We start from the raw sequence: 15153 nt of genomic DNA, 5'->3' as shown, positions 1-15153 counted from the left end.
GGAGTTTTACTTGTGCCCAGGGTCATTCTCGTTCCCAGAACCTCCGTTTCTTTTGGTCATGTGGTCGGAGAAACGGAGGGCTCCTACAACTTCAAACCGTGACACCTGGAATGACAAGTTTTTGCCGTGCAAGTTACGAATTAGAATGAGTATTTTCTTCTCTCTGGCTGCTCAAAAAGGTCCTTACATGTAAGTGACAATATTACTGAGAGTTTTGAAGATAGAGTTGCAACGCTGTCCCTAGGGTTGAGGTCATCCCAGGGGTTTTCGGATTTCAAGGAAACAAGGGATATTTTGGAATTAATTTGAGGGAACAAGGGATATTTCTACTATTAAAGGGAACTGTGAGAAAAAAATTGTAGGGAACAATGGAATTGTTAATAGGGAAAAAGAGAGAAACAGGATCCAGGCCGGAACATGCTCCCGCTGGGAGACCCTCAGGATTCTTTCTCAATAGATATAATATTTTTTGGGAGCCACTATAAAACATGCAATCAGAACAATAGTTTAACTGAAGGAAACAACTACAGAGTACAGAGCCCCTTTTTGACCACCCCCTTAACATGTGTCAAGACCTTTTGAAGAATGAAGCATAACATGATAGCACAGTGTTGTTATTCAGTCAATGAGTTGTAAATAAGTGACCTGCTATTATTCAAATTAATGGGAGGGGGCAGGGGTGGAAGATGGATATAGTAGGGGAGTAGGGAAAGAAGCAGAGCATTGCAATGAATTAATACATGTTTCAGGTAACAACCCACCCTCCAAAAAAAAATTCAAACACCCCCTCATCTCCATTAAGGCCACACTGCTATTCAAAATCAAGCAAGAGAGCATGTCCAAATTGCAAGCAGCAAAAACTTTGCTGGAGTACAGATGCCAGGCAACAAAGTGACTTGAGATTTTAATGACCATACAGTTTACTGAGCCACCAGCTAATAACATTTTGTAATGTTCAGAACTACTTGGTTTAATTATGTGTAAATAATAATTAAGCTCTCTTCTCTTTTCCTCATGTCAACATTACAGTTGAATTTGAAGCTAAGATATATCAAACAAAATTACAGACTTCAATGTCCTTATAAAATGGTCTAAAATCTGACAGTACAAAGTCATGCTTTGCTTTAGTTCATTTTACTATGATTCTAAATGTATTGAAACTAGATTATCTAGAGTAGAGATTTGTGGAGGCCAAATTTTGTTTTCATTTCCTGGTCTCAGTACATGAGGATATGTGTTGTCAAGCATAACCCTTAATTTTTCCCATCCAAATCCAAGAACTGGGGAAAGTGTATCACAATTGACACAGATTTCTTTTCCGGCATACTTCTCCTTCAGATTCAAGGCTCAGAGGATTTAAGGGTATGAGCACCAAATACAGCATGATTACTTTTAGTTGCTAGTTTGCAATGTACAAGTACAATCTCTAAATTATATTTATTAATGAACACAAGTCCACTTTGTGCATGAAGGACTGTTTCATTTAGTCTGAAAACATTGATGATCAGCATGTGTATTATGTCAGTCCTTGAACACTTACATCATTATCTACAATAATAATAATAATAATACAGTGATAGATTAATTTCAGGAAAATGCTACTTTAAATCCTCACAAGTTTTAGCCTACAAGATTATCTGTTTTTTTTCCTCTCTTGTCTCACACACTCACATTTTTCTCAGGGTGCAAAACAAATGCCAAAAAAAAAACAAACAAACAGATGCTCTCACATGGTGCTTAAGTTTTGATGGATTAAAATGAATGTCATGTCAGTTACAGCTCTATTGCATTGCTGATAATTGTCAACTCAGATATTAAGCTTTTACTGCAAATATGTTAAAAAATAACTGCTTCTTTCTGGAGTTTAACAATACACATTATGCTCTCATGTTAAACGAAACTGCGAACATGGTAGCCACAGACACGAAGAAACCAAAGCACATTAATTTAAATGATGGTAGTGAGGCACTGCTTGTATCTCCTTCACTGGTGGTAGAAATGGCAGTGGTGGTGTCTCCACCTCCTCCTCCTCCACTCACCTCCTCACCCCCCTCGCTCCCAGCAACATTAACAGTAGGATCAATCATGACACTGTTGTTAAATTTGGGAATGCGGAAGGTAAACAGTTTCTTGCTGCCTTTGATCTCAAATTTGGGAAATCCATCAGACATGTCAACAATTTCTTCATCGATTATGATCTGAAAGAAATAACAAAAAACACTATTGGCTTTTGAATTATCAAGGCCTTTTTTAAACTGTAACAAAGCCAAGGTAAAGCCTACATATGAGCCAAGTGGCCCATCAGGCTGGTGCCTGTCTTCGGTTTCCATAGCATGAAGTGACTAGGAGTAATTCTACTTCCCCCTTTATGGGATGCTAGTCCATAACAGGGTTACATTACCTGCCACATTAAATTTGCTGGTACCCATTTATACACCTGGGTGGAAAGAGGTACTGTGGGAGGAAAGTGTCTTGCCCAAGAACACAACACAGTGTTCTCAGCCAGGACTCGAACTTGGACCACTGGATCCAGAGTCGAGTGCACTAACCTCGAGACCACTGCACCAAGGGTTCTCATTTAAGTCGCAAAATAAAAAGTACTTATTTACTTACATAACAACTTCATAACCCTGTCAAGATTTGAGTGCATTTTAATGATTGACACTGTTGAAAGGGTCACCAAGAATAATGCCAACAGGAAAAGTAAGATTGTCAGGGTTGCCAACCATGAAGAAAGCAAGATTTTGCTAACTCTTCATTGACTAGCAGCACTTTACTGTGACCACATTATTAAACCAAGTTAATGAAAAGTACCCTTTTAAATGCTTCTAAGAATCCCACCCCTCTAGAAATTCCAGTAAAGCTTCTTACATTTCTTTAAATTTCATGGTCTTTAACAGAACCCCCACCCCAGGAAATTCCAATCCCGTCTGTGATAGGTCAGGAGTATTCCCTGCTAGCAGAAGCTCTTTCTGGAACTGCATATTAAATGTTGAAACTCATAATCTTGACTAGAAAATGGTTTAAAGACTTAACAAAACCCTTTAAACTCTTTGAAAATTAGCCTGACTAAATTTTTTTTTTTGAATAGCCACCAAACACTGCATGTCCGAAAATATTCCAAGAAACAGTGAGCATATATATATTGACATCAAAACTATTGGGTATATACATATTACCTGCCCTTAGCTAGTGCAAGAAGTAGTTCCATACCTCATTGTTCAGCACCACATCTGAACCCCCACCCAGATTATAAACCTCAGGGCATGTAGAGTTCTTGTGACAAATGGGCTTTTTCTTTGATTTCTCTCGGTCCTTCTTGTTCTCTTTCTTTGGAGTTCCCTTGCTCTTTACTTGAAGTGTGAGATCAATGAATGCGCCTGTTTCCTTTTTGTTGCCTGCCCCACAGTTGTCAAGTCCTGCATCACAGAACTCCCAGTCCCTGATCTTAGGAGGAAAAGAACACAACAAACTTATTGATAATGGCTGGCAAGTCTGGATTTGGGGTATTCTCGTGGCTTTCACAATGCACATGATTTGACAGACCCTCAATGGTCTTAAAAGCCCTCAAAGAGTTGGCTGCTAGTGAGATTTTCATACTGATATGATGACAATTATTTAACCATATTTTACTTCATATTTAACAGCTAGCCTGTAAACTGGAAAACCTCAAAATCTTGGCCTTGCAAGCAAGGTCTCAGTTTGAGATTTTCCTGTAAATACATCACTCTGAGTTATTAATAAGTAGTTATTAAATTTGTCAAGAAAATTATTGAAGAAAAAACGTTTTAGTAAAGTTTATTTGTTATTGCTTATTTTTTTTAAAGAGAGTAACATTGTATACTTAGATACCTTGGTCTTTTTCTAGGAATTATAGCTATCTTTTTGTAACTTTATGCGTATAATTTTTGCATCCCTTTTTTCTTTGTATGTGCTTTTTGTGAGATGTTTGAAATTCAGTAAAGAAAAGTTAGCTTCTTATTCAGTACACAATAAACCATGTCTGAACTGAACAAACCTTGATGTTGAACTTTAAAGATCCTTTATACACTGAAAATGACTCATTACCAAATGTGACATTGCCACTCTCCAGAAACAGGAAGACCATGATATCAAGGTTAGCCTGTGGTCCAGACAGGTATGCTGTCAGATTGACATTCACCACCTTAATTCCTTCATAATATGACACATTGTCAGCCTTTGTGAATGTAAATGTCTGACTCGCCAGGCTGTTCAAAGCATGCTTTCTTGGACCACTTTTGCCAACAACATTCCCTTGTGAATCGACCTCTTGAATTGCATCCACTTCAAATGTCAAACGATCTTCATTGGCTTCACTGAAGTTTCCCTTTGTGTTGTTGCCAATTAATTCTATCATTATTTTTCCAGACTGACCAAGAACTTTACACCGTACCCCACCTCCACTTAATTCTGCATCTTTACCATCACAGCATGCTACCACAAAAAATGCTGTAGTGGAAAAAATGGAAAAACATTAACTCTATTACAATAAAATAAGTGCCTGTATTTATTTTCAATGTTTATAAACTGTTGCAAATAACAAAATGGTACATTTACTATCAACCTTCCATACGTTTTCCAGACATAATTATTTAATTTCATTGAATGTAATTGTTGGCGAATTTACTCTTGAAGAGATAAAAGAACATTTTTTAATCACTACAGTATCACATGTTTTTGCTATAAAAGACCATAAAAGCTGTAGTTGAGTCGCTTGAGGTTTGGAGGCTGATGATCACTATTGTCCAGTGGTGGGACATATATTATCAACTGTTAAGCAGACAGAAGATGGGAAACCATTAGGCTGGGGGCCCAGGGGGGGGGAGTACTCCCTTATATGGGCTATATAGGTGTGTGCGGCCCCGAAGGGTATGGTTTTTCAGCCGTTTCAGTCATAAATAGGGTATTGATTTTGGCCATTTTTGGTCTCAAATAGGGTATGGTTTTTGTACTCTAGTCTTGAATTGGGTATGTTGTATAGAAGAAGCTACTTTTTCATCATTATCGACAAGACCATAAGCAAAAGCCTGTCAAAACTTATGTTTAGGGCAACTGTGTCAGCTGCAACTGTCATAAACAGGGTATCAAATTTTTGGTCAGGTTATAAATAGGGTAGGGAAAATCGCAAATTTTGGTCATAAATAGGGTAAGGGTTTTGGGAAGCGGGCCGCACACCCCCACCAAATTTTTTCTGGGAGTACCCCCCCCCCCCTCCCCGAGGCGATATTTTAAAATAGAAAAATAAAATGATATGAAGCAATGTAAAAATAATGGCCTTATGTGTTACCACAGGTCAGGAATTATATTGGTCGGGGAAAAAAATTATTCTGCTCGAAGAGTAAGCAAGAGACGACATGGTGAATTTACGCAAATGCAAAATCAGGCAAATTGTTTTCCCGGTTTCATTCTCGCCAAAAGAAAGTTGTTCCAAACTAACAAGAAGTGAAGAACTCGGGCGGTGCACGCATTTGTGCTTGACAGTCGGATATAATTACAAAGCTACAACGGTTGACGAAGCAATTATAATAACAGGCCATAAATGCAATATAGAGCAAGCCAAGCCTCTTGAAAATTCTATACGTAAAGACCTGTAGCGGTGTGCATTCAAGGCATTTTACAGCCGGTCGGTCTAGTTAGGGATTGGAATGTTTGTGCTTCGTATGGGCATGCACAATTTACTCGAAACGCCCTCCCAAATATGACTTGAAAAGGAGGTTTCGAAAGCTGCCGAAACAACGAAAGCTAGCGGATGTATAAAGTTTGTCAAGCGTTTCGTTATTTTTCACTAGAATTGGTTGCGTGTCTACAGATAGCATGACTAACCACCCATCCATGCCACGTGCTTACTCGAGTGTGATTCACGTGACCACTAAATTCCTTTACAGCAAACGTTTTTCGACACAGCGAGTAACTCAATGGTGCTTACCTTTGTCAAGAGTTTTCGAAAATAAAATAATTACTGATTTATTTCCAGACTGCTGTGTTTTTACTAACAAATTCAAACTTGTGGGAATGTTCTTGTTTTTCTTGCAAAATGAATACCCTGTGACCTTCACCCAAAGTTGATGTCCTTTATCCTTCATTTTTTAACCTAGGGCTTTGTAAATGATAACGAATGATGCATTCATTCGGCCAAATGTCTGGCTTTAATCTAGCACGATAGCCTCGGGTAGCAATTGTTTCTCGTACAAAACGCGAAATTTTAAAGCATAATTTGGGACACATAGTTTCATCTTTGGCAAAATGTGAGCCGGATATAAAACCTCATTCGGGATAACCTGTACTATACTATCAAACCGTATTTCGCCACATCATGGATTAAGATATCTTACCGCAAAAAGTGAACAACAAGCCTCTACTGAATCCCATGACTGTAGTGAAGTGACAAATCCTCTGTTTGCTCCAGTGCCAAAGGCAGATTAAAAAATTATGATCTACCGAGCCGGCTTTATATTGTGCTTGGGCAAGAACAATGAAGCTATTCACGTGACCCTCATGGGAACTTTACCTTTTTCACTTGCTCGTAAAACTTGAGTGATTGCTCAGAAATGTTTTCTATTCCCGTCAGTCAGTACTTGTCGGATTTCACAAAGATAAACCGCATGGACTCAATAAACATATTAGTTCCATAACGCTTCGAGTACTGATTAATTTGTTGTTTTTGATTCCTTATCTTTATAGAATTAATGGTTTTTTTTCTTGCTATGACGATTCAAATATGTACATTCTTGGAGCCATTTCTGGTAATGACAACATTTAAAAAAAAAAACATATCATATATTGTCATGGAAACACTATTGTTTGTGAAATAAATTGTTTTTTTCTAGAAAACAGTTAAAACAATTTCTAAACTGATCTCAGGCAATCAAAGCACGTATCGCTGTTTTATAAATGGAAAGAAACGTCTTGTCTGAATGATTTCGAATATGCTGACTTAAGCATGTACAGTTCTGTAAATCGTCTACAAGTTGGGGGTATTCATCTTCATTCATGCTTTTCATGTGAACTCATCGTTTTTGTGAAACAAAAGTGTAATTTGTTTGTTTACCGAAACTTCAATATCTAACAAGCATCTGACTAACGCTCCGTCCACACTACGCCGGAGGAATTTGAAAACTGATGGAGGTTCATTTCCGTCCACACTGATTCGTCACGAAATGGAGCTTTTCGAAAACGCTCTTGAAACCGGAGGAATTTGAAAAGGCTGACTTTGCGTTTTAGTGTGAACGGAAAACATTTTAAAAACGAAGCTTTTCGAAAACGATGACGTCACGATAATCATGATATTTCCCTGCCAGCGGTTTCCTCAAACACAAATCCAAAATGGCCGGTGATTGCTGCGTTTTCAAATTCCTCCGGCGTAGTGTGGACGGCGCCTAAACATCCCCATCGGAAATGCAGCTTTGTCACATGATGATTGGCGCTGACAATTACGTTAATCAAGATTTTATTCCTTGGTTAAGTTGAAGATAGATTCGGGAGGACACTCTGGCCTGTAAGTGAGATTGAACACCACCTACTTTGCGAGAGGAATGGGTATTATAAAATTAACTCCTTGTTGCAGCTCGGCATTTGATACTATTCTGCTCACATGTGACATGTAACTGCATGTGAACATACCGGCCACATGTAACAATTGAAACACAAAAGTTTAACAGCAGTTGCGTTTTTTTTTTTTTTTTTTTTTTTTCATGTCCATCTGGCCTGTAACCTCCGCTATCCCCTCCTTTGCTCATATCTCCACCTCCCCCCTTCTCCAGGATTGGTGGAAGGACCGATGCTGGTTGACCAATTACCTCTAATGACTCCAGTACTGACTTCCACCTACGTACTTCCCTCGCTCTCACCCGAAATGACAGTGGGATTAATTACAACAGAGTTGCTAAACTAAAAAGGTATTTTTCCCCAATTAGTTGTTAAACTTCGGGATGTCGAAGATGAATAGTTTCCTGCTAAAGGAAAGTAAACTACTTTCCCACTAATTAAAGACTGGAGATGAGTGGCCAGGAAATGGAATGAAAACAACCGTACGACGACGACGACGCTCTATTTTAAGGGAGTCTCTATTTTAATTGAACTTATTCGAAATGTTTTCACTGACAAACTACACAGTGTTAATTTATTTGGCTGTACTTTTCCATCATTTCATATCTAAAAGTTAAAGTTTAACTCCAACAGGGAAGCATACTTAATCGTGTATTTCAACAGTTTATTGAAAGAACTAGTGACTACACAAGATACATTACAAATTTTTTATAATCCCACACGTATACATAAAATTTCTACAATCATCTCAGTTGTTACGACACTTCCTTTTTCTTTTCCTTTCCACTAGTATTGCTTTGCATGACTTGCTACAACGTTGAAAACAGCACGACTTCATAACCTGTCACGTGATCATTCTCATAACCAAACGGCGTTAAGGGTCGCCGGCGACCAACCCGCTGGCTGAGGAGCCTGAAGGCTTAGGATATGAGGGTTTTCATCCAATACTCTCAACACTAAGAGTATTCGTTTCAACGAGGGATTTAACCTGACAACAGCAGGCTCTGATTTTCGCGCCTCGTTCTTGTTGACTCCCAGTTTTTCGCACGACCCACGAGTTAATGAGAGGGCAGAACAATTAGAGTTTGACCCCAGGTTTCTAAGGGCTAAATTTGGTCTCCAGAGCCATCTGCCAGTGCAAATCTCAATTAAACGCTTTGGTGTTCCAGCTATCGTATATGCTATCATTGTATCTAATGTAATAGTGCAATCGGTACTATTAGCTACGCTAAAATGCTGTCATTAACTCGTATTTAATGATCTAAGACCATGGAGAAATCTTAAAGGTCAAGATGTCGCTGGGTCTAATGACCCACCTCATAGAAAACAAAATGTAAAAAGTGTATTGCTGCGCAGCATTTTGAGCCGTGATCTATTAAACGAGTCTCCAAATGTGGTGTCATTTCTCTTTACGTAAGAAAAATCAATGTACTTGCTAAGAAATTACTCGGATCTTTTACTTGGTCTCTAGCAGGTATGTTTTTTTACATCAGACTCTTAATCTAGAAAGAACAATTATTTCTTCGAAACACGAAGTGATCGATAATGCTCGAAGCTTCAGCTATGTAACCCTGTAACAGCTAACCTGATAGCAACTGCAACGTGAGCTGACAGAGAGAAAAATATCCTACATACCCAAGCTCTGTCACAAAATTCAAACTAGCTATTCACTTGATTTCAATGACTATCTATCCGTATCAATTAGCGTTACTACAATCTAAGCTCAGCCTGACGCGTTATCCGTGTATTAGATAGTTAATAGTGAACAATGAGCATGCTCAGCAGCAAAAGAAAAGAAAAGAAGTGAAGCGATTCTGCGGCATTGTGACCGCCTCCTGCTCCGCCGCCTTGCTGGTTCCTGGTGGGAGCTCCGACATTGACGCTGGGATCGATTATGCAGGTGTTGTTGAACTTGGGGATGCGGAAACTGAAACTCTTCGTCATTCCTGTTGAGACGAACTTGGGAAATCCTGGAGGGAATGCTACGTAGTCGTTGGTGCCGGTCAACACCTGGAAAAGTAAAAAGGAGAATTGATTAGGGATCGCTTTCAAGGAGTTGTGCGGGTATCTATAGAGATCTGTTCAAAATCAGACTAACGTGGTGTGAAGGCGAAGGGTCCGCGAGGGATGAACAACAGAGAGACAGGAGAGGAGGTGACAGTGCCGTTCGTCTTAATTAGCCATGAACTGGAAGGTAATCCAATACCAAACGTTTGGAGATTTTTTTTCAAATTAGTTGTACACTTTAGTGTGCTATCTAAGTGCAACCATGTTTGCCCCCAGTTAAGGGCGGGGAATTGAAAATAGCATTATGTAGGACTACTAAAAAACCCCAACTTGCGTTGTGTATATAACCGTAAATGCGATGATCATTCATGTCTTCATATCTTTCTCCACAGTTCAAATATATGCGGATCTCTCATATATGCACTTGTGATCAAACTCCCCTCGCTTTCATGTAAGGCGTTGCATACGTCGTGGAACTGCATGATTCTCTCGTCGCACAATCCTTTCGAAAGACTGTGAGACAAAGCAAAAGATCGTCCTCGTTTGGAAGTGAGTTACCCACCACTTTGTTGAGCACCATCTCTGAGTTTCCACCCATGTTGAATATTCTAGGACAATCATCATCCATCTCGTTGGGATCGTCTTCACAAATTGCTTCTTTGTTTGATCCCTGTCGCTCTTCATCTTCCACCTCCTCAGGCTCCGCCATGCTTTTGATGCTGAGTTGTAGATCAAGGTATTGGCCTGTTTCCTTCTGGTTGGTGCTGCTGGTGCAGTTCTCATTTCCCATACCGCAGAACTGCCAGTCACTGATCTAAGATAACAAAAGATTATTTCGACGCTATTATGTAGTCATCACAAGCTCGAGTAACAAGTGGACAAAAACTTTGTACCGAGGTTATTAACATTGTATTTCAAACTTCTCTGCGACTGTAAAAACGGCAATAAACACCAAATGTTGAAAACAAATTTTGAAGTTCATATCAAACACTTCAAAGAGCTTAGCGGTGAAATGAAACTGATGATGAAATGTTACCTGTGATTGCATGCACGATGAATTTCTCTGAACTTTGAAATTTATTTTCTCGAGTTCCGATGGGAAATTGTTTTCTGGTGTTATTTCAGGCAACCATTTTTATCTTTAGTTTTTAGAAAGTGCAAAAAGACTGAAATAGACTTAAAATTATTCTGGTACAAGGTGTTTGTCCACTTAAAGCTGAAATTACTTGAGTTCCTATTGGATTTCATCTTAAATTCTTCGTTCACTCTCTCAATGAGTTCCAGATTAATTATAGTTCCACAATCAAAAATTGTGCAAATGCTCACGAGAATTCTAATTTGCTACGTCAGCACCGCGTCATAAACATGCGTCATGATGCACATCACCTCTCTCGCGTAAAACGCCAATCAACTGAAGTCAAGTTTGGCTTAGCTTAGCTAAGTACCTCATCGACCCACATAAAGGTAAGTGATATATCAAACACGAAAGAACGTGTTTGACCACATTTCCAAACACCGAGAAGAGAGTTGAAAATACGACGCGCAGCGGAGTATTTTTGACGAACTTCGATGTGTTTGGAAATGTGGTCAAAAACTGTCTTGAATGTTTGATATATCTTCTCAATCGAAACCAAAACTAAGGAGAAAAGGGAGAAATAAAATCGTAAAAAGCTATGCTAATTTAAAAGATCAGATATCCACACACTGTCACGGTCATGATTTCCTTTGTTTCAACATGATGAATTATTGACGAGTTTGACAACGCGAAGTCACACATACAGTAATAACGCTATCAGACCAAATAAAGTAAAAGAAATTCATAGAAAACTCACCTTGATGTTAAATTTTAAAGTTCCACTTTGCACCCGGAATGTCTCGTTACCAAAATTAACGTACCCTGTCCCAAGGAATACCATAACCATCAACTCGAGATTTGCCTGAGGACCAGCGAGGAAAACTGATAGGTTGACATTTTTGACCGGGATTCCTTGATACGTTGACGAGTTGTCCAGTGCTGAGAAATTGAAACTTTGAATCTGAGATGCCAAGGAGTTTAGGCCATGCGTTCTATCTGAAGGTCCACTCATTCCGACTGGCATTCCCAGAGAATCTATTTCTTGTAGGGAATCTACCTGAAACGTTAACACGTCCTCATTGTCGTCGCTAAAATCCTCCACTTCGTCGTCGTCATCGTCGTCGTCGTCATCATCATCTTGTTCAAAATAAAGTGTCCTTATTTTTCCAGTGTCACCTTCGATTCTGACTGAAGTATCATTTCCACGTATCGTTACCGTGTTTGCGGCTCTGTCAACTTCATCTTCGTCAGCAAAGGATGTTACGAGGAGAGTGGCTACAACTAGAAAAGAAATAGGTCAACTCAAAGGGCTTGATAAACGGTCACCTTAAAACCAATCTCAACGCAGTTTAGCAAAATGTACCTAAGTGTCGTTAGACAATGGCAGGAGTTTCGAAAGAGGAAATATTTGGTCGTGAACGCATGCAACATGCGATGACCAATCAGGGCTCAGATACTCCCTTCTTCACCAATAACGTCAATGCGATCAATCTTTGCCACCTTTGACGGCAGTTACATGTCCTGGCGTCGAGCTCTGTTAGTGTTCTTGCCCGAACGTAGCTTGCGTGAGGGCGTGAACCTTGATTTAAAATTCTCCCAAGTAATGTTAGAGAATTATACACAGCCGGAAAATTTAACTCAGGGCGCGCGGATTTGATTTGCTCCGCCTTTGAATACTCTAATCAGATCAGGGTAATACATTCACTTTTAAAAGTGCTGTATTTTTTTGTTTTTTTTTAAGCTGTTTCTCCCAACCACACATCAGAAGTAAACTACAATTCATAGCCTCTTTGTTCTGCATTCGACTAACAGTTAAACAACCACAACTGTGATATTCGAAAAGTCAAGGAAATTTTGATTCTCAATGACTAAAAAACAAAAAGTACCCAAAGGCTAGCACTTAGTATTTTTAATGTAGCTTCACTTAACTTAATATTGATATATGAGAAGAACCATGCATTGCACTATATTGGCCATAGAGGTATCATTTGAATAGAAGTATAGACACACTGCAAAAAATGGCGCCGATATGTGAATAGCAATACTTATACGTCATAAATATCACATTAATGTGAAAAATCCTTTGTTTGGAAACATTAAAAAGAGGCTTAGGATGTATAAATTATTGTTATTCAAATTTAGGCGCCACTTATGCAAAGTGTGAAAAATAATATAAAAAAAAAGTGGACCACATTCGTGTCAACTTGTTATTGTATAAAAGAAACAATTATGGCAAGTTACCAACCGTCAAAATTGTCGTGATCACTCGTACCGCTGTCACTGTGAGCAGGTTGCGTGCTTTTAGCCAATTAAACCAACATCAAAATATTGCTTGAAGCACTGCAGCTCACAAGTTAAACACGGTTAGAGACATTTCATTTGCAAAATCAGTAAACTCTAAAAAAAAACCTATCATTCATTTGAACAATAATCAACAAAAATACTTTTTAAGAGCTTTTTGATAGGTTTTAATAGTTTTTTTCTTTTTTCATCACTTTCAGAGGCTCGGAAAAATTTGTTCCAGAAGAACCGGCAAAATTTTGAAGTACTCATATCGGTATTAGAGGATTGGTGTGTCCACTCGGTCTAGCACATCTGGAGTCTGAGTACGAATCTGTCTACTCCGGAACTTGAGTCGAACGTCGGTTTTCTTTGCCTTTAAAATCATTTCTTAATTTATCAGGGACTAAAACATGCAGTAATGTTTGTCGTTATCCTTCCAAGCGGACAGTTGAATAAAATTTCGATGACAGTATGCCTAATATCGATATTACGTTACTGGCAATTTTGTAGAGACGAGAGTCTTGTGATAAGTGGCTTAATGATTTTTGTGGTGTAAGATGGCCTCTGCAATGGCTCCATTTTGTTCTTTTGAAGCTGACATTATGTTAATCGCCTTCATGATATTGAAATGTCGAGTATGTTCAATCGCGTAATGAAAATGGGCTTCAAGTGGATTTCTTATACAAAGAAATAAACAGCGAATATGCCAGGGGGAACCTCGTGCGTTTCGAATTTACAAACTTAATAATATGTTGCTTGGACCACGCTCTTCTGAGGCCTGTGACTACACAGATTTACGAACTTAACTTATCGAATTAACTTGGCAAGATCTGTTTTTGGCTCGAAAATAAGTTCCCCATATTGAGTTTATTGCGTGAGTATTGTGGCCCCATCAACTCGCTTAATGTTCTTTATATCATGCACGTTTACCTTACAACAAGTTTTGATCCACAGCTGCAATCGAAGTAAATTTGGGATTCTTTTCTAAAATTAGGGTTTCAGACCACAGATATACGGTTCATTGTTGGTTGTCGAAGCATTGCACTGACATACTAATTTAAATAGTAAGAAGCGAGAAATGCCAAGAGAGAGATCGAAGATAAACTAGAATTTACTTTGTGGTATCGATTCAGTTGAAGATCAACTAACACAAACCAGCTCAGTTTAATTTTGTTAAGGTCAGAGCTAATTGGTTTTACCCAATTCTCCTTCCAAAAAGACCGAAGTCTATTTATAACACTGCATGCTCCGTTGGTAATCGTAAGAAAAATCGGGTGTTTTTTTTTTTACAGAAGGGAATGGAATTGGCCATTGTAAGCAGTATCTAAAGTTTTGCGTGTTTCTAAAATAAAGCTTACCCAAACAGACGAGAAGCAAGCCATTTGAGAGACGCGAAGAGAACATCTTGGATCTTATCACCTGATCAGCGAGACCTTTTCGTTGCACGCAGAAGACAAAATGTGATGAACAACATCAGTTACAGGCGCATTAATATAGCAACCGGCTGAAGAGTCATTAACTTTTGTGACGTTTCAATTGGCATTCGTGTGTGGGTGTTTTTACTTCATCAATATTTTCACTGTTTCCTAAAATTGTGTTAACATTACACCTCTGGCCGCCGGACGACCCATTTTAAAACATCCTGAATTAAATCTGGCCAACTTTATATACATGTTGTATTCACTTCTATTAAAATTCACCCATTTTCGACCACTTTGCAATCGTTGGTCAAATTGTGATCAAATATTCAAACCATTTTCTTTCGTGTTTGATTTATTTTGGGGTAATGATTTGTTTGTACAAATACTTTGAGTGGTTGTTAAGGCAATATTGTTGTTTACCAAATGTATAATTTCGGAACATTCACAAGAGAAAATTCTGCATGCAAAGCTCTGCTGTACGCCATTCAGTCTAAAGTTTTGTTTTCAGCTGTGTTATCATGCATGCAAAAGGTTGTTTTTGTAAAACTCTTGGAGACATTTAGGATCGACCAGTTCACAATGTTAAACGAAAACCAGACTTTTTTCGCTAAAAGCGAGAAACGTAGAGAGAAAGTGAGCCAGCCAACTTTTTTCATTTTCAAGAATCGCGTGACCTGCTATGATAATTTTCTAAGAACGTAGGGCTTGACGCTGGACAAAATGAGATCATCTGCATTAAATATCACAGGAAAAAAAACTTTTAAAACGAACCAAAAAATGCCTTTAAAAGGTTCCGATTTT

The 15153-nt window shown here is 38.6% G+C and overlaps 3 protein-coding genes and 1 long non-coding RNA gene across 4 annotated transcripts in view; 2 read left to right on the top strand and 2 right to left on the bottom strand.

Annotated features, from left to right (window-relative positions):
• Positions 1-35: 35 nt before the first annotated feature.
• LOC145494479 (uncharacterized) lies at positions 36-4017 on the top strand. Its single transcript, XR_014050256.1, has 3 exons — positions 36-189; positions 1339-1362; positions 3410-4017. It is a non-coding gene; the product is annotated as an uncharacterized LOC145494479 (long non-coding RNA).
• On the bottom strand, positions 1371-8028 carry LOC145494468 (skeletal aspartic acid-rich protein 1-like). Its single transcript, XM_081473943.1, has 4 exons — positions 6354-8028; positions 4019-4470; positions 3214-3447; positions 1371-2198 (listed from the first exon to the last, which is right to left on the bottom strand). The coding sequence occupies exons 1-4, from the start codon at positions 6388-6390 to the stop codon at positions 1878-1880; spliced, it is 1044 nt and encodes a 347-aa protein (XP_081330069.1). The 5' UTR covers positions 6391-8028; the 3' UTR covers positions 1371-1877.
• Positions 8029-8192: 164 nt separating this feature from the next.
• LOC145494387 (acidic skeletal organic matrix protein-like) lies at positions 8193-14423 on the bottom strand. The gene is made up of 4 exons (XM_081473844.1): positions 14290-14423; positions 11406-11929; positions 10136-10387; positions 8193-9576 (listed from the first exon to the last, which is right to left on the bottom strand). The coding sequence occupies exons 1-4, from the start codon at positions 14333-14335 to the stop codon at positions 9322-9324; spliced, it is 1077 nt and encodes a 358-aa protein (XP_081329970.1). The 5' UTR covers positions 14336-14423; the 3' UTR covers positions 8193-9321.
• Positions 14424-14561: 138 nt separating this feature from the next.
• LOC145494459 (skeletal aspartic acid-rich protein 1-like) overlaps positions 14562-15153 on the top strand; it is an 8446-nt gene continuing 7854 nt past the window's right edge. Inside the window, exon 1 of the mRNA XM_081473933.1 lies at positions 14562-15153. This exon is cut by the window's right edge and continues 3755 nt beyond it. The gene's annotated coding sequence lies outside the window, so the exon portion shown is untranslated.

Source organism: Orbicella franksi, chromosome 1 (genome assembly GCF_964199315.1).
Source record: "Orbicella franksi chromosome 1, jaOrbFran1.1, whole genome shotgun sequence".
NCBI classification, from domain to species: Eukaryota; Metazoa; Cnidaria; class Anthozoa; order Scleractinia; family Merulinidae; genus Orbicella; species Orbicella franksi.
This window is presented reverse-complemented; position numbering and strand designations above follow the sequence as displayed.

Excerpts from the sequence above, each read along its gene's own strand:
- LOC145494468 (XM_081473943.1), bottom strand. The coding sequence starts at position 6,390 with ATGGGATTCAGTAGAGGCTTGTTGTTCACTTTTTGCG. Across the intron at positions 4,471-6,353 it reads CTTGTTGTTCACTTTTTGCG|CATTTTTTGTGGTAGCATGC; the intron begins GTAAGATATCTT and ends TTTCCACTACAG. Across the intron at positions 2,199-3,213 it reads ATGTGGTGCTGAACAATGAG|ATCATAATCGATGAAGAAAT; the intron begins GTATGGAACTAC and ends TATTTCTTTCAG.
- LOC145494387 (XM_081473844.1), bottom strand. The coding sequence starts at position 14,335 with ATGTTCTCTTCGCGTCTCTCAAATGGCTTGCTTCTCGTCTGTTTGG. Across the intron at positions 10,388-11,405 it reads CTTTAAAATTTAACATCAAG|ATCAGTGACTGGCAGTTCTG; the intron begins GTGAGTTTTCTA and ends TTGTTATCTTAG. Across the intron at positions 9,577-10,135 it reads AGATGGTGCTCAACAAAGTG|GTGTTGACCGGCACCAACGA; the intron begins GTGGGTAACTCA and ends TTACTTTTCCAG.